Source organism: Microchirus variegatus (assembly GCF_963457635.1).
Source record: "Microchirus variegatus genome assembly, chromosome: 9".
Lineage (NCBI taxonomy): Eukaryota > Metazoa > Chordata > Actinopteri > Pleuronectiformes > Soleidae > Microchirus > Microchirus variegatus.
The window spans coordinates 4,084,014-4,110,600 of NC_139810.1; the positions used below are offsets into that span (position 1 = coordinate 4,084,014).

The 26,587-nt window shown below is 40.3% G+C and overlaps 1 protein-coding gene across 1 annotated transcript; it reads right to left on the reverse strand.

Moving 5' to 3' along the window:
- Nucleotides 1-1,420: 1,420 nt before the first annotated feature.
- LOC310931768 (uncharacterized protein) lies at nt 1,421-22,382 on the reverse strand (the record flags this gene model as incomplete). Its single annotated transcript, XM_083894997.1, has 8 exons — nt 1,421-2,753; nt 9,038-9,172; nt 11,645-11,803; nt 12,666-12,818; nt 14,608-15,044; nt 15,132-15,222; nt 15,340-15,394; nt 22,276-22,382. The coding sequence occupies 8 exons, from the start codon at nt 22,380-22,382 to the stop codon at nt 2,199-2,201; spliced, it is 1,692 nt and encodes a 563-aa protein (XP_083751123.1). The 3' UTR covers nt 1,421-2,198.
- Nucleotides 22,383-26,587: the final 4,205 nt, after the last annotated feature.

Consider the following 26,587-nt stretch of genomic DNA (forward strand, 5'->3'; position numbering starts at 1 on the left):
TGACATAAAGTGTGACTTAAAAAAAAATAATTCATTCAAAAATCATTATTTCCAATCTTGACTATTCATTTTGCAAGTCTTTTGACGAATAAAAGTGCGACTTTTAATGGAAAACACAACAAAAATTGCATCGGTGAGCCCAAACTTTTGAACTTGTTGCATGTGGAGAACAATCGGGGTTTGAAAGCCTTCGCTCTTACACAAACTGAACACTTGAGGCAGCAGTTGTCCTCTATAAGCGGACTCTGGTGCGGGGTTATGAGCCGTTTACACAGCAACGCAAACGTACACCGACGTGTATGTGTGATACCACGTACAACCCCACTTCAAAACATCCCAGAATATCTCTTGAAATAACTTTGTACATGATGAGTCATCGCGTGGTATTTGTGCTTTTTTAAAAAGTTTTTTGAATCTTCCTCAAATTCTTCTCTCATTTTTATCCCACTTACATTGCGAAATGTGTCAGCTGAGGGAGTTTTTTTTTAGTCCGTCCCACTCAGCGGCCATGACCCCATCACTTTACCCCGTAACACTCTGCCGATCACGAGTGTGTGTGTGTGTGTGTGTGTGTGTCGTTGCACTTTTGGCTCCAGATGTTTGACAAATCTGAGCCCTGGATCGTTCACTAATCCCATAATTCACATGAAGATTACCTTATTGCACAAGAGCATCACTTTTCTTTTCACCGGGACAGGCCGTTGTGCTAATACGTGGACCGCCGCGTGTGAAAAACGGGGACAAGGAAACCTTTTGTTAGCGCTTTGATTTGAGGACGAATTGATACGAGCTGTGTTTGAACAGAGCGCCGCGATGCTTGTGCGCCGGCCCGTCGACCGATGTGTGCTCACGCAGAACCTGTTTCAGGTGTTTGCTCTGAAATCTCCGTCACGTCCATCTGCTCAGATGACATCGCTCCCTGTACGCCATTGGTTCTCCAAGTGCGGCCCGCGAGCCAATGAATTACAGTTGATAGTTTTAATCCAGTAGCTACTAAGCTTGTTAAATGGTTATTGGACATTACTGGATACAGACCAATAAGTGTAAACTGCAGAACTGTATTTACTATGAATGACATAGTGACATAGTATAGTATGACGTTTTTGTCAAATTTTGGACCAAATTAAAAAAATATATATTTTTTTCACATTTTGGACGACGTAGTATAGCACAACGTTTTTGTCAAATTTAGGACCAAAAACTTTTTTCCCCAAAAATTGTAAAATTTTGCACGACAGTATAGTATGACGTTGTTGTCAAATTCTGGACCAATTTTTTCTTCTTTTTTTTTTAATTGTCAAATTTGAGACGACATAGTATAGTATGTCATTTTTGTGAAATTTTGGACCAACATTTTTTTGGGAAAAAATTTCAAATTTGGGACAACATAGTATAGTAAGTTTTTGTCAAATTTTGGACCAAAAACTTTTTTCCCCAAAAATTGTAAAATTTTGAACGACATAGTATAGTATGACGTTTTGGTCAAATTTTGGACCCAAATTTTTTTTTCAAATTTTGGACGACATAGTATAGTACAACGTTTTTGTCAAATTTTGGACCAACATTTTTATTTTTTAAATTGTCAAATTTTAGACGACATAGTTATTACAAATGGGATTTCGTTCAGTTTTTTGAAGTGGCCCTGAAGTCCAATGTTGGGTTCCTAAATTGACCCTCAGGTATCAAAACTTTGAGAACCCCTGCTGTACGCTAACAGTGGGCTTTGTGTTCCGAACACAGTCGGCGTCCTTGCTACTACGCGCCCCCTTCTTTAGGGTGTGTTTGCACAATGCATGCACGTCATTTCTTTTGTGATATACTGTAATATAGGTGTTTTTCCTATGACGCCACAGACTCATACGTGTGCAGTGTCCATATAAAAATAAAGATATGGAAAATGATGCACAGACAGGTGAGTATGGTCAGTGACACGGTAGTTTTTTTTGTTTTTTTAAACATATACAGTATATTTAATGTGTGTTTTTCATGGTTTTGCTGATTTCTTTTCTCGTTACGATTGTATTTGGTCCATATTTGGGGCGTGGACTATGTAGGCGTAGGCTGGTTCTGAAGTCCAGACCAACCAAGGGCAAGGTCTGGACCTGGATTGAGACCCTGATTGTACCTGATGTCCACACAAACTGGATCCACGTGTTGTTTCTCTATAGAGGGCAAAAACAGCCTTTTTTTTTCCACGACTACAGACCAGTGACGTACATCTCCATGCCATCGTTGAAGGTGAAGATGGTGGTGGTGCTGGCGCTGTTGGCCCCTTGTTTCACGTCGCTGATGGTCTCGTAGAGGTTTTCCGCCCCTCTAACAGGCGGGGTGCTTGGTCCTGAGCCCTGAGGTGCAGCTGGTGCAGCTTGTTGTTGGCTTTGCGGCGGCTTCTGCGGCGGCGGCGGCTGTGGCTTCTGCGGCGGCTGTGGCGGCGGCTGCTTCTTCCTCTTCAGCGTGGCGCTACCCCCCGCTGTGCTGTTATTGGTTCCCTCCTGCTCACGTTTCCGGTGGGTGTCGATTGTAGCGTACGCAGGGTCGGACTCGGCCGCCGTCGCGCACGCAGACCAGGATCTGTCTCCTACCGGTTCATACCCGGGCTCCTCTTGAGAGCGCGCCTGGGCCTGGACGCCTCGGCCTCGGCCCCCGGCGATTCCTCGATCCCCGCCAAAGGAGCGCGGCAGGGTCTTTGCTCCGTTGTATTCCGTGGGTTTCTTCTTCTGGGATTTACACACCACGGAGTAAGTGTCTGCAATCTGAGGAGACACAGAGGGACAGAGGGTGTCAGGTGACGACACTGGACCACAGACTACAGGGAAACAGCAGCTGCTGCCTTGATTTAATGTTGTACACAATCGGAAATTTAAGGGTTTAAAACTTAAATTTGCCACAGAACGTTACTGGTGTCTTAAAACTGGTCGTTTAATAATGTTCAAGTGTTTATTTCCCCCACTGAGGTGCTTTTAATTTGTTATTTGATTCTATAAACGCAGTCTGATCTCATCAAGCTTTTATTTTGGTTTGACCCAAAAGATTTAGATTTAACATTTAGATTCAATTTAGATTTAAGATATAGATTTAACATTTAGATTTAGATTTAATTTAGATTCAACATTTGCATTTAGATTTAGATTTAATTTAGATTCAACATTTGCATTTAGATTTAGATTTAACATTTAGATTTAGTATTTAGATTTAGTATTTAGATTTAATTTAGATTTAAGATTTTGATTTAACATTTAGATTTAGCATTTAGATTTAATTTAGATTCAACATTTACATTTAGATATAACATTTAGATTTAAAATTTTGATTTAGTATTTAGATTTAATTTAGATTTAATTTAGATTTGACATTTTGATTTAGCATTTAGATTTAATTTAGATTTAACATTTAGATTTAACATTTAGATTTAACATTTAGTTTTAACATTAAGATTTAGTATTTAGATTTAGATTTAATTTAGATTTAAGATTTTGATTTAACATTTAGATTTAGATTTAACATTTAGATTTAAAATTTAGATTTAATTTAGATTTGACATTTTGATTTAATTTAGATATGGCAATTAGATTAAGATTTAACTTAGAGTTACATTAAACATTTATTTAACTATTTGATACATTTCTAAGTTAACAAATGTTGTGTTAAAAAGTGACTTTCAAAAATTGCCACCACTTTTTCCAAACACTGTTTTTTAGCTAAATGTGACAATATATTGCAGTTATTTCCAGCATGAGCCGCTTTACTGTACAAACGGCAGCCCATACATGCTGAGCACTGCGCTACACTGTTGTATCTGGACAGCTCGGCTATCGACAACATATATTTTTGTTAACGTTATGTTCAATAATTCCAATAATAACCTTTCAGCGTAGAGTAAAATAAGTTATTGAGTAAATAAGGGAACTATAAGAGGTGAGGAAGTGACGGCTGACTTTGACCAATCACAGGGCAGTTTAGACAGAGCGGACACCCATACAATATTGGCTGTCATGACCCTTCAGAGTAAAGGTCACTATTCTAGAAGTGATAAAAGAAACCTAAATGTAAATATAAGAGACAGACAATAAATTCAACAAATCACGCGTCAGTGTATCGGGGTGGGAGGGGCTCAGGATAGAGAGCCTCCATCCCATAATGTAAGCATTACAATAGCATTAAAGGAGCAGTAGGCAGGATGTTGTTGGTGTTGCAGCCTCACAACTAAATATGTGCCGTCACGGAAGACTTTGACCAATCACAGGGCAGTTTAACAGCGGGAGAGCAAGCGCTCCTATTGGCCAGTCCACTGCACATACACTGCCGTTCAAAAGTTTGGGCTCACCTATGCAACTTTTGTGTGTGTTTTTCCATTAAAAGTCAGACTTTTATTCATCAAAAGAGTTGCAAAATGAATAGAAAATATAATCAAGACATTGACAAGATTAAAAATAATGACTTTTAGAACCAGCAAAACTGTTTCCAGCTTCGCTAACACCATTAGCACAAGGGTTTTCTAATCATCCAATAGCCTTCTAACACCATTAGCAAACACAATGTACCATTAGAACACTGGGAATGGGCCTCTATACACCTATGTACATATTCCATTTGCAGCTAGAATAGTCGTTTACCACATTAACAATGTATAGAGTGTATTTATGATTCATTTAATGTTGTATTCATTGAAAAAAAAAGTGGTTTTCCTTCAACAATAAGGACGTTTCTAAGTGAGCCCAGACTTTTGAAGGGTAGCGTACATGCATGCAGTTGCCCTTTGGAGGTACACGCACCAGAAGCTGCTTCCTGTGGCGTAACAAAGGAAAGACAATGAATCTAATAAAAAGAAGTTGCTTATTGTCCTTTATGAATCACGTGCAGGAGCTCAGGACAGAACATAAGGGGAAACATGCAACGCTGCTGATTTGCAGAGTGGGTGTACACAGTAGTTAGTGCGTGTATTGACAGAGCTCACTCTGTGCTGTAACCTGACCTCATTTTGACAGGGCAGGATAAGACAGAGTAAACTGTGTTATCAGTCTGTTGAGCTCTCCACACACACACACAGAGAGAGAGAGAAAAAAAAGAAAAGAGTTAGCTCTGCAGTGGATGGACCTGTTAAAATTTCACCACAACCACTTTGGCACAGAGAAGAGCAGCAGGGCATGGACGACAGCCAGCTCAGTCAGAGACAAAATACCTGCTCTTCACTGTGCACATATGGACTTTGTTCACTTCTTATTTGCTTTTGAGCCAGGACTGTGTTTAGTGCAGGTGTCTGGAAATGCATCCATCAGCCAGAACTTTAAAAACAAGACAAGTTCGCCCATATCGTGTGCCCTGTTTCAGTGTCTAGGTAAAGTAAAGATGTTATTTGTTGATCCAGGTGCAAATCGTCACAGTTTAGTGTTGATTATTGAAAATCTGCCGCCTTTCAGTCCACGCTCAAAGAGCACGTGCGAGGTCGCCTGCAGAATTTCGGATAAACCGGCGCTGTGACCTCTGGCGTTTCTGTGTCAAAAATTCCACATGTGGAGCACGAGAGCAGAGGATTGTGGGCCGCGGTCGTGTTTACCTCCACAGCTGTGCTCCAGTGGCCCTGAGTTAACTCTCTGTGTGTGTGTGTGTGTGTGTGTGTGTGTGTACAGTGTTATGCAAAAGTGTGTGCACCTCTGTAAATGTTCATGATTTTCCTTCATAAATCACTGGTTGTTTGAATAAGACAGTTGAGTTAAATATATCATATAGGAGACAAACACAGTGATATTTGAGAAGTGAAAATTTATATGATTTACAGAAAGTGAGCAAGAATTATTTAAACAAAATTAGGCATGTGCATAAGTTGTGTGCATCCTCCTTTTGCAGAAATAACGCTTCCTATAGCTTCTAATTAGAGTCTGGATTCTGACAGAAGGTATTTTGGACTTTGGACTTTCAACTTTGTCACTGATTCCTGGACATTGTTCTCCAGAATCTGCTGATATTGAGTGGAATCCATGCGACCCTCAACATTAACAAGATTCCCAGTCCCTGCACTGGCCACACAGCCCCACAGCATGATGGAACCACCACCACATTTTACTGTAGGTAGCAAGTGTTTTTCTTTGAATGCTGTGTTCTTTTTTAGCCATGCATAACGCCCCTTGTTTTGCCAAAATAACTCTAACATTTTAGTTTCATCAGTCCACAGCACCTTATTCCAAAATGAAGCAGACTTGTCCAAATGTGCTTTAGCATATCTCAAGCGACTCTGCTGAAAAGGATTTTTCGGCATTGCTCTTCCATACAGCATCTTCTTGTGTAAAGTGCGCTGAATAGTTGAAAGTTAAAGCTCACATAGAGTGGTCCTGTTGCACATATATGTGAGTTATGGAGGTCTACTTACATTCATTAGCTTGTTTTTATGGTCAAAAACATCCTAGTTGCTGTAAACCAACGATAGAAATCTGTCTTTTCTGACGCTGTTCGTCAGCCGCGATATTTCAGACATAAATCTCACCCCCAGAAGACAGAGTGTGTTGTGATTGGCCAGCCAGCGTAGAGCCTTCCCAACTGTCTTGTGATTGGCCAGTACACGGAAGTGACATGATCCGCACACCCGCTCTCAGAAGCACAGCTCCCCCCTCTGGAACGGTGGATGCACTGCTACTCATTATCAAAACATTGTTTTAACAATGTTTAAAAATAGCTTCTTCACGACTCCCCCCCGCAGTCCCTTTGACGACCTTTGACCCGGAGTCAGAAGACACTGTCGCTCGTGAAACACCTCCACAACGGACGTTATTCTTCTTCTGTGGTTCAATGTACGCAATCGGATGTGCCCGGACTAGTGCCCGGAGCAGGAGGATCTGCTGTTTACGTAAACGGATCGGGTTTTTTCAGAGATCTCGCTGAGCCCGAGATTACAATAAAACACAGTGTTCTGTTTGTTTTCGAAACTTCAGGGCTTCGTAAAAACAAGGTAATGACGCAGATACACACTAAAAAACAACGTTAATTGGAACTTCCGGTCTAGGTCAGCTTTAAGTAGTTAAAATCATGAAAATGTACTGGGGTGCATACCACTGTATGTGCTCACCTCGCCTTTGCCTTAACCTTTTTGTAACATCATACAGACAGACAGAGCGCCTGGTGTATACGACACTGCATGGTGTGTGTGTGTGTGTGTGTGTGTGTGTGTGTGTGTGCACGCAGACGCTGCAGCGCTCGACAGCAGAGGAAGGAAGTCACGAGCAGATAAGGGGATTTCAAAACTGGGGCTGCAGCTGTTGAGGAAGTTTCTCTCCTCCCCTCCTGCCTTTACTGTGCCTTCTGTCTCGCATTGTTTTATTCTCTGCGTGAAGTCGATCATTAATGAAAACACGTAAAGCGTATTTGAGGAACTTATTCACGTCGCTGCAACTTTATAACCGACATTCATCGAGTCATACTTGGTTTAAAGAAAGGCACCGTCGTTTAAACCCAGAGGGAGTGGAGCAGAGAGAGAGAGTGGGAGTAGATTTAAGTGGGAGTGGAAACTCGGCACCTTTTGATGGCTGACAGCCTCCAGAGGATATGAAGTATAAAGGCATGTTAGGGCAACAACAAGAAAATATCCGATGGAAAAACACACCGAGAGAAGAAAAAAAAGTTTGAAAAAAAAAAAGAAAGTTCGAGGGGAATAAAAAATAAAATGAGAGATTAGAGAATGCAGTCAAGGCCACTGACTCAGAGGAGGAGTTTAGGCAAACAGAAGATATTTAACCAGTTCATCGCCAACAAACTGCAGCTTTTTAAAATGATCATAAAGGACTCAGAATTAGAGCGTTTTAGTAGATCAGTTATTTCAGACCTGGTCAAAAATGTACTTTGTTTTTCAATCCAATCCAACTTTATTTCTAAAGCAACCTCAGTTTGACCAGACGATCAGATAAACGACTGAAAACAAGTTGAAACAAAGCAATAAAAACAAATAAAATCATTTAAAAGACATAAAACATTGGTTAACAATAACAGTCAAATCAATCAAATAAAACAACAGACTTAAATAGTGTCAAAGGCCAAGGAGAAGAGATTTAGGCTCAAAGAACGAATCGTCAACAATGGTCAACAACGCTCTGTCGGTTCTCTCTGTGTTTCTGTGTCAAGATTCAGACTGGAATCATTAACACAAGTTCACCACTGACAAGTGACATGGAAACACAAAAACTTCCTCCAAGCAGCTGAAGATGATATTTTAAAGGAAGGAGAAGCTCAGTCAAATACAAACTAAAAGCAGACGCAGGTCTATTTACGGACATCTCCTCTTAATTACTGCCCCCAGGACAACAGGTCTGCTTCAAACTCTCTACAGAGTCTGTGGTGCAATTATTTATATGTATATATATATATATATACATATATATATTCGTATATATGTATGTTGTAAATCTCAGTTTTAATATTGAAGATTTTTCTTCTGTGCACATCTCAGTTTAGTCCTTTTCTACACTGTGTGTACACTTTTGGATATTGTGTATTCTTATCTTATTTTTCTTCTTATCTGTACTTAGTATTTTTTTTTATAACAAATTGTATTTTATTTTATTCTATTCTTACTTTTATCTTTACGTTTAATTTTATCTTTTTTAAACTTATATTTAGAGTGAAATTGAGCTGTTGTAAATGTGTGTTTCCCCCCTGAGGGAGGAATAAAGTCATTCATTCATTCATTCATGTGTATATATGTATATGTATATACGTATAATATATGTGTATCATGTGTGTATATATATATATATATATGTGTGTATATCATGTGGTGTATATATATGTATGTGTATGTATATATATGTATATATGTGTGTATGTATATATATGTATATATATGTATGTGCATGTATATATATGTATATATGTGTGTATGTATATATATGTATGTGTATGTATATATATGTATATATATGTATGTGCATGTATATATATGTACTGTATATATATGTATATATGTGTGTATGTATATATATGTATATATGTGTGTATGTATATATATATATACACACAAACACACACAGACACACACACACACAGGTATATTTACCTCCTTGGCAGTAGGAGGCGCTGGGTGCCCCTGTGCGTTCTCCCCGCGGTGCGGAGGAGGGTGCAGGGTGATGATGTCATCGTCCTCCGGCGGCTTCCAGATGTACTGCTCGCCGTTACCAATGAACACCGCCTCCTGGTAAACAGTTAGAATAAGGTCATTATTGCAGTTATGGTGCATATACAGTTACTCTGTTAGCCTTAGCTGATTCTGTTAGCATTGTGCTAGTGAAGTGAAATGGCTCAAAACACAAATGCGTGGCCATGAAAAGTTTCACAAGTGAATATACTGCTAAAAAAAAAACCTGCTTAATCAGCTGTATACACACAAACGCTCCCTCAGTCAGGTCTGATAGTATTGCTTGACAGGTTTCTGCTCATGTGGAGGATAAAGCGGTAGATAATGGCAGTAAATCTCCATATATGTGTTTGTTGACCAACAGGGGGCGCAAGACTCCTAAAAGCCCACTTCACACTGAAATGACCTGCGCTCCCCTTTAAAGCAGAGCTCTGTGGATCAGTGGAGAAGAAGGGAGTGGGCGTGGGGAAGCGTTTCTTCATCTGGCTGCTGCTTTGACTCCGGTTCCTAACTGGAATCAGATGCCGCAGCTGACATTTCCTCTGTGCCGCGGCCACACTTTTATGGTTGTGTTGTTGCGGTGTTAAGTGTCGCTGCAACAAACGAGTCGACAACATGAGCCGCGCTCACTGGTTGGATTTTCATGACGAGTTCATTAGTTTCTCCTCACTCTGTGACCAAGGTTTTGTTTTTGACACAAATCCCTTCCATCTGACAAACAGACTTCAGCCAGATTTTAGGGACGATAACGGCAAACTGAAACTTAGTTACTAACTTAAGTAAGAGTTTACTGACTTCTGCATGATGTGCAGGAGTGTTTAACAGTCGTTATTCATGTTGCATCACATGACATTCTGGCCGGATATTGATGTTTTCTCTGTTTTAATTTGTTTAGTTCTTTAGTGAGTGGGTAAAAGCCATAATATTATATTGAATGTCCATGTGTGACAAGCACATGTATTTGCATGTTGGTATGTGGAGCTGATGAACTCCCATATTCGTACTCTTACAGAGGCTTTTTACGTAGATTAGAAAGAAAATGCTGTTCCATGGCCATTTTTTTTTGCACACCAATTTATGAACAGATTTTAATATGCATAATATATACATAATATTCTACTGAATGTCCATGTGTGACAAGCACACGTATTTGCATGTTAGTATGTGGAGCTGATGAACTCCCATATTCGTACTCTTACAGAGGCTTTTCCGTAGATTAGAAAGATAATGGCGTTCCATGGCGAGTTTTTTGCACAAACACCAATTTGTAAACAGATTTAAATATACATAGTATATACATAATATTCTACTGAATGTCAATGTGTGACAAGCACATGAATTTGCATGCAGGTATGTGGAGCTGATGAACTCCCATATTCGTACTCTTGCAGAGGCTTTACATAGATTAGAGAGAAAATGGTTTTACACTAATTTTGAGGAACTTATTTAATTAATAACACTTTCATGAGGATTAGTTTTTTTTTTTTTTTGCACAAACACCAATTTGTGAACATACTTCACTATTTAACTCCCATTTTCGTACTCTTGCAGAGGCTTTAAGTAGATCATAAGGAAAATGGTATTCTGCTAATTTAGAGGAACTTACTTAATGAATGACACTTTCATGAGGATTAGGTTGTTGTTTTTTTGCACACACACTTCCACATTTTTGTGGTCGTAATCACTCGTTTCAGGTCTCCTTCAACACAACATCGCGTTCGTTCATTCAGGGTCATCATCAGTGTCTGTATCGATGCGTATCATCTTATTTGCCATTAGGCCAACGACAGTGGACATGGTGAATACCTGCCTGCAGCAATCAGTGGATAAGCACATCTCTGGTTACGTTGCCAAGAAACAAAAGAAAAGTCTGGATATAGTGAAACAATAACCAGAGAAGTATATTTTCTATCATTGCTAGTGATCACGACTATTAGAGAGCAATTAGAGAGCAATTAGAAAGCAATTAGAGATCATGTAGGGGCAAGGATGATGAAATGTTAATGAGCTCCTTCATGGTTTCAATATGAGACCATTATGCATCCCAACACTGACTGCTGGCTATCAGCTAGCTGCTTCTGCTAACAGGCACGCAAACACAGTACAATTTAATAGAAACACTGAGCAAAGAAACAACGAAATCTTCACATTTAAGTTTTAAGCGCTAACTTTTTAAAGAATACACTAGCGTCGAGTAACAGTCCCGGTTCATCTAATTTAGTAATCAATTTATGAATCAGTTAATCCTTGCAATCCTAATTGCAATCTCCAACAAGAAAATTGGGTTAAAAAGATCATCCGTGCGAAAAAGATTATTTTGTGATTATTTTCATAAATTAAAAATATAGTTTTAGACCATAAATTATAGCCCTTATTGAATCACATAAATGTGAATGTGAGGTTAATAAGAGAGTACTATAGAAAAACAGAACTCTTCATGATTGTTTTGTTTGTGGACAGTGCCCTCTGGTGGTGAGCAGGCAGCCTCGCACAGGCGGCTGAGGTTAATTGAAGCCATCGTTCTCGTACCTTCGGGAAGGCGTGCAGGTGAAACGGCTCCAGTGAGTTCAGTGGAATCTCCTGACTGCGATGCAGCAGTGGATGAGCGGCCAAGGCTGAATCACTCACAGTCGACTGGCTGTCTGACTGGCTGTCGGCGCCGCTGTTCTCCTTCCTGGCCTTGTCAACCTTTCAAATACGGAGGCACCAGTGAAACAAATATAAATAAATATACGTATAAAAACTAAGAATAAAGAAAGAAAACCTGGCAGCAATGTCGGGGGGTTTCGTTTTTTTTTTTTTGTTCATTATTGTTGACAGGCTATGGGACGTGCATGCATACATATGTGTGAGTGAGTGTAACAGTAGGTCTATGCTGTGTGTATGTGTCTGTATATGAGAGAGTGTGTGCATATACATGTATACATGTGCACAGGAACGTATGCCTCGTACTTATATGTGCATAGATGGTTGCACCTTCTTTTTTGTCAACACTATAATGAACATAAATTAAATAAAAAATTGTGCACAAATTTTTTTTTTTTTTCTTTTTTTAGATGGAATACCCCCCCCCCCCCCAAAAAAAACAGTTTAACAGTTGGAAAGTCTGAAAACCAACATGATTATCACATATTTGTTTTACACCACAGGTGATTTTTGCAGCTCTTCCTGATAGTGACTACAATCACGGCGCGCCTACTTTAGTATCCATGGATACAGTCGGTCACGTGACGTGAGCGAGAACATCTCCTGATACCTCTGCACAGTGTTCACAGTTCTTTACCCATTAAAAAACTAGCAGAAATGTTGAAAACCAAACAAACCGTAAGATGTTACCGATCATTTGAAAAGAGCGGCCAAGGCCAATATTTTGGTGCTTCTAATGAACTCCAGTACCAAGGCCAAGACTCTTCGAGACCCAATGACAAAAAAGTCACACAGAAACAGACTCTTGCACAAGCTTGTCAATGACGTCCATAAAAAAGGAAACTACGTTCGAAACGGACCTGAAACTTCTTGCTCAGTGATAAAACCCTCAGTTTGAAATTACCTTCCTGAACTTGCGTATGGACGCGTACTCGGCTGCAGTCGTGTCCTGAACGGCCAGGGAGTTAACAGAGGACAGAGGAGACCTGGAGACCATGGTCAGTCTGGTTCCTCTTCCATTTAAGGTGCCGTTCCCCCTGCCGTTCCCTCGGCCGCCCTGGAATGAAAAGAACAAGGCAAAATAAGAACAAAAACAGGCCAAGGAGGTCAAAGAAGAACTCATTCAGTTTAAATGTTTTAAAGGGGGCAGATGTGAATTTGTTATACTGGTTTTGGAAACTTCTGTCTGGGTCACCACAGTGGACCATCTGCCTAAAGCTTGTCCCCTTGTCAGTTGGTACCGATCTAAACTGACCGAGGATTAAAGGCGTTGGTACGACCCACCACTATCCTCCTCCTCCTCCTCTGCACGTGACCGAATCATCTCAACCCTGTCTCTCCTCTTACTTTAATCTGGAAACTGTTCAACGTGAGCTGCACCTCGAATATGCTCATTTATAATCCTGTCCATACTTCCACATCTGTGTCACAGTCAAATTAAAATATCTCAGCTTTATTTTGAATGCAGCGCACGCATGCACGCACATTCTTGTACTTGCTGCATACTGAGGACCAGCATTTCCACTTTATAAATCAACACAATTACAAATATCTACTTCATGAATGACATCTATAAAGAACTACTGGGTGCAGTACCATAAAATGTTTGCAGGTGGAGCCCCAGAGCAAAACGTGTACGAAACACCTGGGCTGGAAAACAGCTTTTTGTACCAAATTGAGGAGCTCTTTTAAAAACAGAGTATAGCATGTTTACAACCAAAGGAGGCGATTTCAATGAAAACAAAGTGAGGACCGGGCCAAAATGTCCTCACTCCGTAAAAACGGCCCCACTTTGTTGGTTAAAAACCCTCACTGGTCCTCAGTATGCCGCAAGTACACGATTACACACACACACACACACACACACACACACACACACACACACACACACACACACACACACACACACACACACACACACACACACACATGAGGACCTCTGTGCTTTGCAACTTTGTCAGATCATGCATTGGGGCCAATTGGAGCTCATTCTAGCGTTTTCCTTCTTGGGACCAGGCATAATGTCCCCGCAAGGGAAAAATGTCCCCACATAAAAGGTTGTTTGTGTGGTCAATCTCATCCTAGCTGGAGAAAGACCCCGAGCAAAGTGAGCCCTTCACATTTATACCTGAGCAACTCCCCTTTTTACAATTCCTCCAATAGACAAAGAGTCTGCCATTCAAGGCGGTGTTTTCACACCTCTTTGTCTACTGCAGGTACCGGGGAGCCGACTCCCTGTGGATGTTGTAGGAAGGTGTCAGTACAGGCTAGACCAGGGGTCTCAAACTGGCGGCAACATGCGACCCCCCCCCCCCCCCCCCCCCCCACTTCATATCACGTTATAATGAAAACATGGCCCACGACCTCAGTGTCTTTTAAACACAGTGTGTACCTGAGGCACAGCTGCCAGTGAGGTGATAGAATATAATATATGTTTGCTAGCAATGTTTTTTATGACAGTAATAATAAGACATTTGGTCATTATTATCCCATTATTAAATGTATCATATACAACATTCAGTTTTATACATAAATACACTTGTTAGCGCCCACAGTCATTTTGCATCATATATAGTATTATTAAGTATATGTGATATCATGATGCAATATTTTTTTTTTCCCACTTTTTGTTCCCTAGGCCGGCCCCCTCTTGACCACAATAGATGCGCATTGGCCCCCAGCTCATTTAAGTTTGAGACCCCTGGGCTAGACACAATACACAATATACAATACACTATATGGGCAGGTATAGGTGATGGGCAGTTTTAGCTCTGGTCCACACAAAAAAGTACAAATAGTAAATAGTGTATGTTTTGGATGTGCATGTGTATACTCAGTACACGTACATTGCCATGCCCGTTTCCGTTGTGGCCTCCGTTGGTATGAGCTGGGGGGCTCTGAGCGGCTCTGATGACAGCAGGACTGTTGGTGGACGTGCTGGGCGGAGCAGACGGGACCTTGCCGTCGACGTCTCGGACGCCCACGCTCTCGTAGAGGCCGTCGTCCTGGCAGTGGACGGGCGGCGTGGCGTTGTTACGCAGGCCCACCTCGGTGTACGTGTGGTCTCTGGCCTCCCCGCCTCCTCCTCCTCCTCCTCCTCCTCCTCCAGCGCCGCCTCCGGCCCCGTCTCCTCCCGTCTCGCCGCCCTCCCCTTGGCTGGACCCCTGGGGGCTCGTCGGGATGTGGGGAAGCTGGCGCCCGTGCGAGGGCCTCAGGTCGGTCTGTGAGCAGCGACTGTGGAGGAGCAGGAGGTCCATGCTGGCTGGGCGGCTCTTACTGACAGCTGGTGATTGAGGGGGACAAATGAGAAGCGGTGCCGCAGCTCAGGGCCGTTCATCACATGCAAACTGTCAGTGCAAATATCACTTACAGTTTCCATTGCAGGGGAAGCGATTGATCTCATGCAGCCTGGTGTCAGATTTGCTCATGGAGTTGAGTTTTGGGTGGCGAAGTGTTCCCTGCTGTGTCACACACACACACACACACACACACACACACACACACAAGCATGCAATCATACATACAGTATATGTGCGCCTCTGAAGAAGAAGAAGGAGTCAAATTAAAGCGTGACTCACCATGTTTACAGACGTGCCTTTCTCTCCAGCTGGAGGATGCTTGCTCTTCCTTTTCCTGAAAACATGAAAGCAAAGAAGAGAGAGAGAGAGAGAGAGAGAGAGAGAGAGAGAGAGAGACCACAGTGATGATCAGCCTCCAGCTCTGGTGAAGAAGTCAAAGTCAAATTTGTTTCTTCTTTGTTTACCATACTCAACTGTAGTGAAAGCAGACTAGAAAAGGGCAGAGGTGGAAGGTAATGAAATACATTTACTCAATATTTACTGTATTGAATACAGTTTTTGGTGTATTTTGTATTTTTTAAGTACAATTTAAAATCAGGATTTTGTATTTTACTTGAGTACGTATTGACTCAAGTATTGTACTTAGTTACTTTATATCCGTTACTGAGTAAAAATAAAAATTCAGCACAATGAAGACCTGCAGGGGGAAAATATACACCAGAACCAGACGAGTGATGATGCGATTATCACCAGCACTGGCGCGTGAACATAGAGGGCGCCAGAGGTGGAAAAAGTACTAGAATATTGTACTCAAGTAAAAGTACCAATACTTTGATGAAATATTACTCAAGTAGAAGTAAAAAGTAGTTCATTTGAAATGTACTTTAAGTAAAAGTTACAAAAGTGATGTAATATCCTGTTTCTAATACACTCACACCCCACGCAAAGAAACTAAGTAACTTTTACTTAAAGTACTTTTTACTTCTACTTGAGTAATATTTCATCAAAGTATTGGTACTTTTACTTGAGTGCAATATTTTACTACTTTTTCCACCTCTGGAAAAGGGCTTTATAAATACAGACTAGTGTTTAAAGGAGTGTTTAAAGAGGTAAAACAGAGGCAGCATCAGCGCATAGAGGAGCACTTTGACAACAACAAGCCATCAACTACTGTGGTGAGACATAAAGACCATCACGGATTAGTGCAGCAAACCAGCGTCGCACCCTCCCTGACAACCTGACAACCAGTTTCTATGCACATTTTCTTCCACACATCCAGCAGCAAAGAGACTGCACATCATCACCAGGATCAACACCAACAGAGCTGCAGAACCAGATAAGACTGTGTGCTGGCACTTGCAGCTTGCTTCATCCTCCATCAGTGCACCTGCGCCTAAAAGATTTTCGAGAGGATCCTCCTAAAAAGACATCAAGGATGTCATGGACAGCAATCGGTTCGCCTACAGCCCTTCACTCAGCCCTGACCCACCTCTGCTTCGGTTGGGCTTTTAATACCGTCGTCCCAGACAAGCTGACACTGAAGCTCCGTGACCGATGGTCGTCTGCGTCGCTGTGTTTGTGGATCAGTGACCTTCTCGCAAAACAGGGCCTCATGTGGTGCGAACAGGGAACTGCAAGTCACCCACACTGGTCCTGACCTGAACACAGGCTCTTTACCCATGATTGTTCTGCAGAGGCCATTCTAGAGTCTGTAGGGGCCCTAAGCAAAAATTCCCAGGGGGCCCTTCCTTCCAACCAGTGTTCATCATCATTATGTTTCAAATAATCTGACACCAACGAAAAATGTATGAGTTCAATATATATATTTTTTTTTTTCAAAATGAATGAAATAACATGGAAAAACCTTAAAAGTATGTGAAAATATAAATATATAGAACAATAAAATACTGTAAATAACTGGAAAAAAACTGTTATTATATATAAACTGAGTAAAAAAGATATGCATTACACTGTAAATAATCCTCTTCATTTTCCAACTTGCAGAACGATAACTTCACACAGGTTAAAGTGAGGTGGGGCCCCTTTAGTGACGTGGGGGCCCCTTTAGTGACATGGGGCCCCTTTAGGGAGGTTTCCTACTGAGATGTCATTGCAAATCGCCCATTGTTTTTTAATGGGAACAGGGAGGCGGCTGGTGACTGCACATTTCGGTAAAAACAGCCCTCAGGCTCCGAGTGTCGGGGGCCCCCTATCAGCTCGGGGCCCCAAGCAGTTGCCTGCCATGCCTGTTCACAAGCTGCGCCTCTGCTGTTCTGCCATCCACTCCATTAACACAACTGTGAAATATGCGAACGACATTACAATGGTGGACGATGAAACAGGTGGACAATGAGACCCTTGGCTTGGCCCTTTTGGAGGGTTCCACCAAGAACCCTTTTAAAACCCTTTATTCAGGAAAGGGGCTTTAAAGGGTTCTCTGGATCAAAATGGTTCTCACTGGAACCATTAGTGTTACCAAGAACCCTTGAAAAACCCTTTCTTCGGTAAAGAAGAAGCAAATGGTTCCAGGTAGAACCTCAGCCCTTGTAGAAGGACACTTTTGGAACCCTTATTTCTAAGAGTGTGCAGGTATGTATGGTCCTGGGAACCCACTATTCTGCATGTTTTAGGGGTTCACAGCAGTGGATGTAACGTGTATAATTGTGAACTTAATTAAATTAGCTTTCTTATTATTTCCTATTTTATTACATGAAAAAAACCAAGAACACTAACAGTTATGAAGTATCATTATGTCTCATGTTTCCTTTGGGCGAATCCTCTCGTGCAGCTTTATTTTACAAACCTCTGTAATTAGTCGTACACAGTACACAGTACACAGTACACAGTACACAGTACACAGCAGGGTTGTGCATGTGTGTGGATCCCTGGAGGTGTTTGTAGTCATAGGAAACTGTTGATATGGTGAAAAAGAAAGAGCTTAACGTGACAACTGCACTCACACTTTGGAGGGCGACAATCAGCACTGCGCACAATGTGTGAGAACACGGCGCGGCCAAAATAGCACTCCTGCAAGAATGAAATGAAACTACGCCTATAACCATGTGTTTGCTGTTTCTTTGAACTGTACTTGAAGATTAAAAAAAAAAAAAGGTCACAGTTGTCTCCTGTACTGCGCTTGAACTCATCACCATCCTTCCACAAAGACACGGTGGGAAGATGAAGAAAGAGTTCATACAGGAAATGTTAACTTTGTGATTGTTCTAACATGCAGTTGTTGATTCAAAAGGGATTTAATGTTTATTTTTACGCTGTTAAAGTTATTTTTAGCTTTAGGTTCCGAAAGGGTCCTTCTACAAGGGCTGAGGTTCTACCTGGAACCATTTTCTCCCTCCAAAAAGGGTTCCAGGTAGAACCTGTTTTATTTTATTTTTATTTTTTATTTTTTGTTAAAGGTTCCACCTGGAACCCTTTTAAAAGCCTTTATTCAGGAAATGGGTTTTAAAGGGTTCTCTGGATCAAAATGCCAAAAAGGGTTCTCTGATTAGGACAAGCTGAAGAACCTTATATGGTTCTACTTAGCACTTTTATTTCTAAGAGTGTATGACACAGGGCCTGAAACATGTTATACATACATATACATATACATATACATATACATATACATATACATAGACATATATATATATATATATACATATATAAACATATATATACATATGCATATAGAATACTGTGCAGAAGTCTTAGGCACCATTAGCTCTGTTGTTTTAGCTGCTGCTATAACAACAACAGAGGATCATTATTTCTATTTCACTTTACTGGAACACATCCAGAAAATATATATGCAGGGTTTTTTTTGTAAAACATTTTTTTTAGAAAAAAAAACCCATCCTCTACAGGTGTCAAATATTTAGCGTGAACTTCCCTTACACTTGAACAATAACACAGCTCTGTTAATAGTGGAGTGGAACCTTCATTCATGTTACTGGGAAATCCTCTGTTTGTCTCCGGCTATTTCATTTAAAGAAATAATTAATAATTACGCTGTAAAAAAAACAAAAAAAAACGCCTCATTGACTCATTGACAGCTCGCTAATATATAAGAGCGGCTTTAAGTCGCATCACTTCATTCACAATTAACATGATCACAGGATCTGACAGACAGAAAAAACAACAGAGCTGAAACTTTTGCACAGTACTGTGCATATATATACATATATATATGTATATATATGTATATATATGTAGAAAGGTTCAGATTCTGCATGTTCACCTCATCAGTTCACCTGTGTGAGGATCACATCTGATCCCAATCCACTCGTCAAGCCTCTACTTAGTTCCTGCTTCTGCAGTCACTCGTTGTTGTTTCCTGGGTTGTAAGTAGGTTGTGTTGTTGTTGTTGTTCATATTGTTTTTGTCGCATTTTAAGTCACATTAATGATTCTGGTTTACGGGGTGTGAATGCAAATGTTTGAAGTCATGTTAGTTAAAGGGACACTGTGTAGTATTTATGGGTTTATATAACCCAAAATCCACTTTTTTATACATATTATGTGCTCCTGCATTGTCTAGTCGCTGTATAATAGTTTTTGTTTCATTTGCATAGTGTTTCAAAAAGTCATGTAAAATAACATGGTCACGGGCCGCGGTTGCATAGCCACTGTTAGCAGCGAGACGCCATGTTTCTACCGGAGCCTGTAAGGACAAACGCGAGAGAACAAATCAAGCGTCGCTTTACTTGTAGCGGAAGTCCCGCCTCCACTGACGGAGCAGATACGATAGACAAAAGACAAACTTATACATCTGAATAAATACTAGAACCTCATCTGCTGACACAGAGAAAGACAACGAGGACGACATTTGACCGGCTGAGGACACCGTAGCGCTCAGGGAAGGGAGGGGGTGAGCAGAGGAGCAGTTCTCTGTCTCCTCTAGATGGCACTATAAACTACTTACTTCACCTTTTAAATATAAGTGAAATATGGTGCATTTAAAACCACCAGAGTTAAACACTCTGATGTAACTGGCAACCCGTGGTTGCGCTGCAGCTGAGACTCTACTGACTGCAATGATTGGTAGACGGCAGGGTGGCGCCATATGCCAAAACATGATTTCAGAACATAAACATGATTTGCAGTCTGCAAAAAAATGTTTTTTTAATGCAAATATTTTGTCTGTACTGTTGTTGTTGGTGAGTTCAGTTTGTTATATGAACATTATTCCTGAGTCTCTGTGACATATTAGGAGGATTTTATGGTCAGTTGCTTTAGATTTATTACAGAATGCACCTTTAACTCAGGTGTTGCTGATTGTGCTTGGGTTTAAGTTTGGTTTCGATTTGTTTAGTGCAAATAGAAAGATGCTTGTGTCATGAAAATGGATAAAAAAAAATCTCTGATATCATTTCCTACGCTAAGGAGGTGGTGATTTATTCCTGAGTGCACGTAAGAACAATACCAGCAATCAATGAGTCACGATAATGCATTCACAGGAAAGAAAGAAAGAAGAGCTTATGAGGACGCGGTGATCGTCAGGGAAAGTTTGTTCAGTCTTTCTAATTCTAACCAGTCAAACATGTGAAGGATCTCTTCAATGTGTTTTTCCACATATCACTGAAAGGATAAGTCTGCAACAGCCGTGGATGCTGCGAGCTTGACACGGAGACGTGAAGACGTATAAACGAGAGATTTAGTATTTGAGCAGGTGAACAAGTGAACGTCCAGCTCTTCCCTCTGCCGGGATTATTCATTCTTCAGATCTTCAAATCACGTCGTGTGGTTTTACATCGTGTGGTTTTATTTCCATGGCACGAGCTGCTTTGACATTTCGTTTCTCTACATCCTTATCTGTGTATCCCATGGCAACAGTGCATCGCAGTGCAGGCTCTGATTGGTCCCTCAGGGTTGTGTGTGTGTGTGTGTGTGTGTGTGTGTGTGTGTGTGTGTGTGTGTGTGTGTGTGTGTGTGTGTGTGTGTGTGTGTGCGTGTGTGTGTGTGAAGGGGGGGAAAGAAGCATGCTGTTTCATTGGACTTCAGTCTCCTGTCTCCTAAAAACTACAGACTGTTCCACTGCTTTTGCCTGCTGAGGTTTGGTGTCCGACTCTGTCTGACTCTGCTCACGATGATCTGATAACCATTAACAGAACAGGGGATGACTGATATGGAGAGGATGGATGAAAGGGCGAGGAAGTGTTGAGAAGAAGAAGAAGAGGAAGAAGACAGAGCGATCTGAAATGGCACTGTCAGAGAAACTGGATTTGTTCTGTTCATGTGTGAATACACGGCCGTTCAAAAGTTTGGGCTCACCTATACAATTTCTTTGTGTTTACCATTAAAAGTCAGACTTTTATTCATCAAAATAGTTGCAAAATGAATAGAAAATATAGTCAAGATTAGAAATAATGTTTTTTTTATTCCCAATAATCATGTTGCCCTTTCATCAAAGAACCAGCAAAACTGTTTTCAGCTGTGCTAACATCATTGCACAAGGGTTTTCAAGGGTTTTCTAATCATCCAATAGTCTTCTAACACCATTAGCAAACACAATGTACCATGAGAACACTGGAAATGGGCCTCTATACACTTAGAAATAAGGGTTCCAAAAGGGTTTTTCTACAAGGGCTGAGGTTCTACCTGGAACCATTTGCTTCTGAAAAACTCTTTCAAAAGGGTTTTTCAAGGGTTCTTGGTAACACTAATGATTCCAGTAAGAACTATTTTGATCCAGAGAACCCTTTAAAACCCCTTTCCTGAATAAAGGGTTTTAAAAGGGTTCTTGGTGGAACCTTTATAAAAAGGTTCTACTTATGGCCAAAAAGGGTTCTCCTATGAGAACAAGCCGAAAAACCTTATATGGTTCTACTTAGCTCTTTTATTCCTAAGAGTGTACACCACTGTGCGAAATACAGGGGGGAAGTTCTTCGTCGTGGTGCCGGATACGCCCTGCAATTTCCCACCCGATCAGTAGGGGTCGCTACGCAAGGTTGTCGTGCTTTTGGCTACAGTGAGCAATGACGTCCGAGAGAGAAAGACTGTTGTTGTTGTTGTTGTTGTTGCAGCTGAATAACATTGAAACAGTGGCCGTTTCTCACCCTCGCCGTCTCCGTTGTCCCTTGACGGAGTGACGGACACTTAAAAAATATTTTCGTGCAGCCGGAGACAACGGAGAGGCTCTCCGACAGGCTCTCAGAGGGGTCTCTGTGACTCTACGTAGAGCAGTTTACGCAGGAGTATACACTGGGCGTTACTCTCTTACCTTTGGCAGCCGACGCAGACGAGGACGATGAGGATCGTGACCACAAAGGCGGACGCCGCCGCGATGGCTCCCAATAAGAGCAAGGTCTGCTGGCTGTTGTGATCCATGACAGGTGTTGCTCAGGAAAACCTGCAGACAATCAGGGAAGAAGGTCCATGAAGACAATGATGCGACATTCGAGTGACGTGAGAGAGGATCCGGCGATAAACTGTGTGCGAACATGCGTGTGCCTCTGGCTTTTTGTCACCGTCTCTTTTCGACGTATCGGTTTCTATTTTTGACTCCACCAGTAGAATAATTCACAGGAAATAGAGCACCTTACAAAAGCAGTGAGTGTGAGCGTGCCAGCAAAGCATTGATCAAACAACACTGTATTTATGACTATCGCCAGATTAGAGATTCTTCTGTTGCGTTGCGGCCCAAAGCAGTTGCTTTTATTTTCCTGCCAGAATCTTTTTTCTTTATTTATTTCCCCCTCTGATCAACAGACGCTCAAATGCTCACGATATGATTTACAGCTTTAAACTGTGCTGGATAAAGAGCTGAGTAAGAGACGGACGTACTGGAGAGAAGCTGATGCTTTCACCTCTCTGACACGCTCACATTCTCGTTTGGCATTCTTACCGACAATTCATTCTCTAACCCTTTTCCCTAACCCTTAATCATCACAACTAAATATATAACCCAAAACCTGACAACTAAATCTATAACCCAAACCCTAACAACTAAATCTATAACCCAAACCCTAACAACTAAATATTTAACTAAACCCTAGCAACTAAATATATAACCCAAACCCAAACAACTAAATGTATAACCCAAACCTTAACAACTACATATAACCCTAACCACTAAATATATAACCCAAACCCAAACCTTAACAACTAAATATATAACCCAAACCCTAATCCTAACTAAATATGTAACCCAAACCCAAACAACTAAATATATAACTCAAACCCAAACAACTAAATGTATAACCCAAACCTTAACAACTAAATATAACCCTAACCACTAAATATATAACCCAAACCCAAACCTTAACAAGTAAATATATAACCCAAACCTTAATCCTAACTAAATATGTAACCCAAACCCTAACAACTAAATATATAACCCAAACCCAAACCCTAACCACTAAATATATAACCCAAACCCAAACCTTAACAAGTAAATATATAACCCAAACCTTAATCCTAACTAAATATGTAACCCAAACCCTAACAACTAAATATATAACCCAAACCCAAACCTTAACGAGTAAATATATAACCCAAACCTTAATCCTAACTAAACATGTAACCCAAACCCTAACAACTAAATATATAACCCAAACCCAAACCCTAACCACTAAATATATAACCCAAACCCTAGCAACTAAATATATAACCAAAACCCTAGCAACTAAATATATAACCCAAACCCTAACCACTAAATATATAACCCAAACCCTAGCAACTAAATATATAACCCAAACCCTAACCACTAAATATATAACACAAACCCTAACCACTAAATATATAACCCAAACACTAGCAACTAAATATATAACCCAAAACCTAACAACTAAATATATAACCCAAACCCTAACCCTTAAACTAAACCTAAAACCAATTCTAACCCCAAAAAAGCCATTTGAGACACACACACACACACACACACACACACACACACACACACACACACACACACACACACACACACACAGCCTTAATCCTAACTAAACATGTAACCCAAACCCTAACAACTAAATATATAACCCAAACCCAAACCCTAACCACTAAATATATAACCCAAACCCTAACCACTAAATATATAACCCAAACCCTAGCAACTAAATATATAACCCAAACCCTAACAACTAAATATATAACACAAACCCTAACCACTAAATATATAACCCAAACCCTAGCAACTAAATATATAACCCAAAACCTAACAACTAAATATATAACCCAAACCCTAGCAACTAAATATATAACCCAAAACCTAACAACTAAATATATAACCCAAACCCTAACCCTTAAACTAAACCTAAAACCAATTCTAACCCCAAAAAAGCCATTTGAGACACACACACACACACACACACACACACACACACACACACACACACACACACACACACACACACACACACACACACAGACTAAAAATAACTCAGGAGATTTGCATATTCATCGTAAACTACTTTGACAGCACCTTTAATGAAAAGCCTTGCAGAATGACTTGTGCTGGTGTTTGAGACGCGTGAACGTTTAACAATGGATTTTTCTTAACCACCGCAAACAATGCAAGTAATCATGCTAACATTAATGCTAATCATACTGCAGGGTCATTTGCACCAGTGAACGATGTCATATTTGTTACTACCATACAAGAGTCTGCAACTTACCTAAAGCTTGATATTGAAAATGGAACTCTTTGTCAAGTGGATTTTTAAAGGTCCCCCAAAAATACAGTTCATTATCATTGCATTAGTATTGATGTCAGTATTAGTATCAATAATGATGATGCAGTCAAACAACTTACAACACGACGGCAGCCACCAAGGGGCTCATATATTGTGTTGTACATCACATTGTATATTCTATTTTTGGAAATACTGTATTGCACCTTTTTCCTGTTTGCTTTGTGATCGTATGTTTCCACCGTTAACCCCTCACACCTCAGACTTCATAGGTTTCAGTTATTGTCAACTATAACCAGTTAACTGTCAACATTTAAGTAACACACAGTGAAACTCGTAAGCTTTTCTTTGAATGTAGGCAATTGTTGAAACAACTAGTATAAGATTAGTTGGCTTGTAAATTAATTAGGCTAACACTATTTATTATAATTTTGAACAAGTTGAATCAACCTTCGTCATCAACACAAGTTGAATCAACCTTCATCGAATCAATCTTCATCAACACAAGTTGAATCAATCTTCATCAACACAAGTTGAATCAAACTTCATCAACACAAGTTGAATCAACCTTCGTCATCAACACAAGTTGAATCAACCTTCGTCATCAACACAAGTTGAATCAACCTTCGTCATCAACACAAGTTGAATCAACCCTCGTTATCAACACAAGTTGAATCAACCCTCGTCATCAACACAAGTTGAATCAACCTTCGTCATCAACACAGGTTGAATCAACCTTCATCATCAACACAAGTTGAATCAACACATTCATCATCAACACAAGTTGAAATAACCTTCATCATCAAAACAAGTTGAATTAACCTTCATCATCAACACAATTTGAATCAACCTTCATCAACACAAGTTGAATCAATCTTCATCAACACAAGTTGAATCAACCTTCATCATCAACAAAAGTTGAATTAACCTTCATCAACACAAGTTGAATCAACCTTCATCATTAACACATTCATCAAAACAAGTTGAATTAACCTTCATCATCAACACAAGTTGAATCAACCTTCATCAACACAAGTTGAATCAATCTTCATCAACACAAGTTGAATCAACCTTCATCATCAACACAAGTTGAATCAATCTTCATCAACACAAGTTGAATCAACCTTCATCATCAACAAAAGTTGAATTAACCTTCATCAACACAAGTTGAATCAACCTTCATCATCAACAAAAGTTGAATCAACCTTCATCATCATCAAAACAAGTTGAAGTAACCTTCATCAACAAAAGTTGAATCAACCTTCATCATCATCAACACAAGTTGAATCAACACCTTCATCATCATCAACACAAGTTGAATCAACCTTCATCATCATCAACACAAGTTGAATCAACCTTCGTCATCAACACAAGTTGAATCAACCTTCATCATCATCAACACAAGTTGAATCAACCTTCGTCATCAACACAAGTTGAATCAACCTCCATCATCATCAACACAAGTTGAATCAACACCTTCATCATCAACACAAGTTGAATCAACAACTTCAACATCATCAACACAAGTTGAATCAACACCTTCAACATCATCAACACAAGTTGAATCAACCTTCGTCATCAACACAAGTTGAATCAACCTTCATCAACACAAGTTGAATCAACCTTCGTCATCAACACAAGTTGAATCAACCTTCATCATCATCAACACACGTTGAATCAACCTTCATCAACACAAGTTGAATCAACCTTCATCATCAACACAAGTTGAATCAACCTTCATCATCATCAACACAAGTTGAATCAATCTTCATCATCATCAACACAAGTTGAATCAACCTTCATCATCATCAACACAAGTTGAATCAACACCTTCATCATCATCAACACAAGTTGAATCAACCGTCATCATCATCAACACAAGTTGAATCAACCTTCGTCATC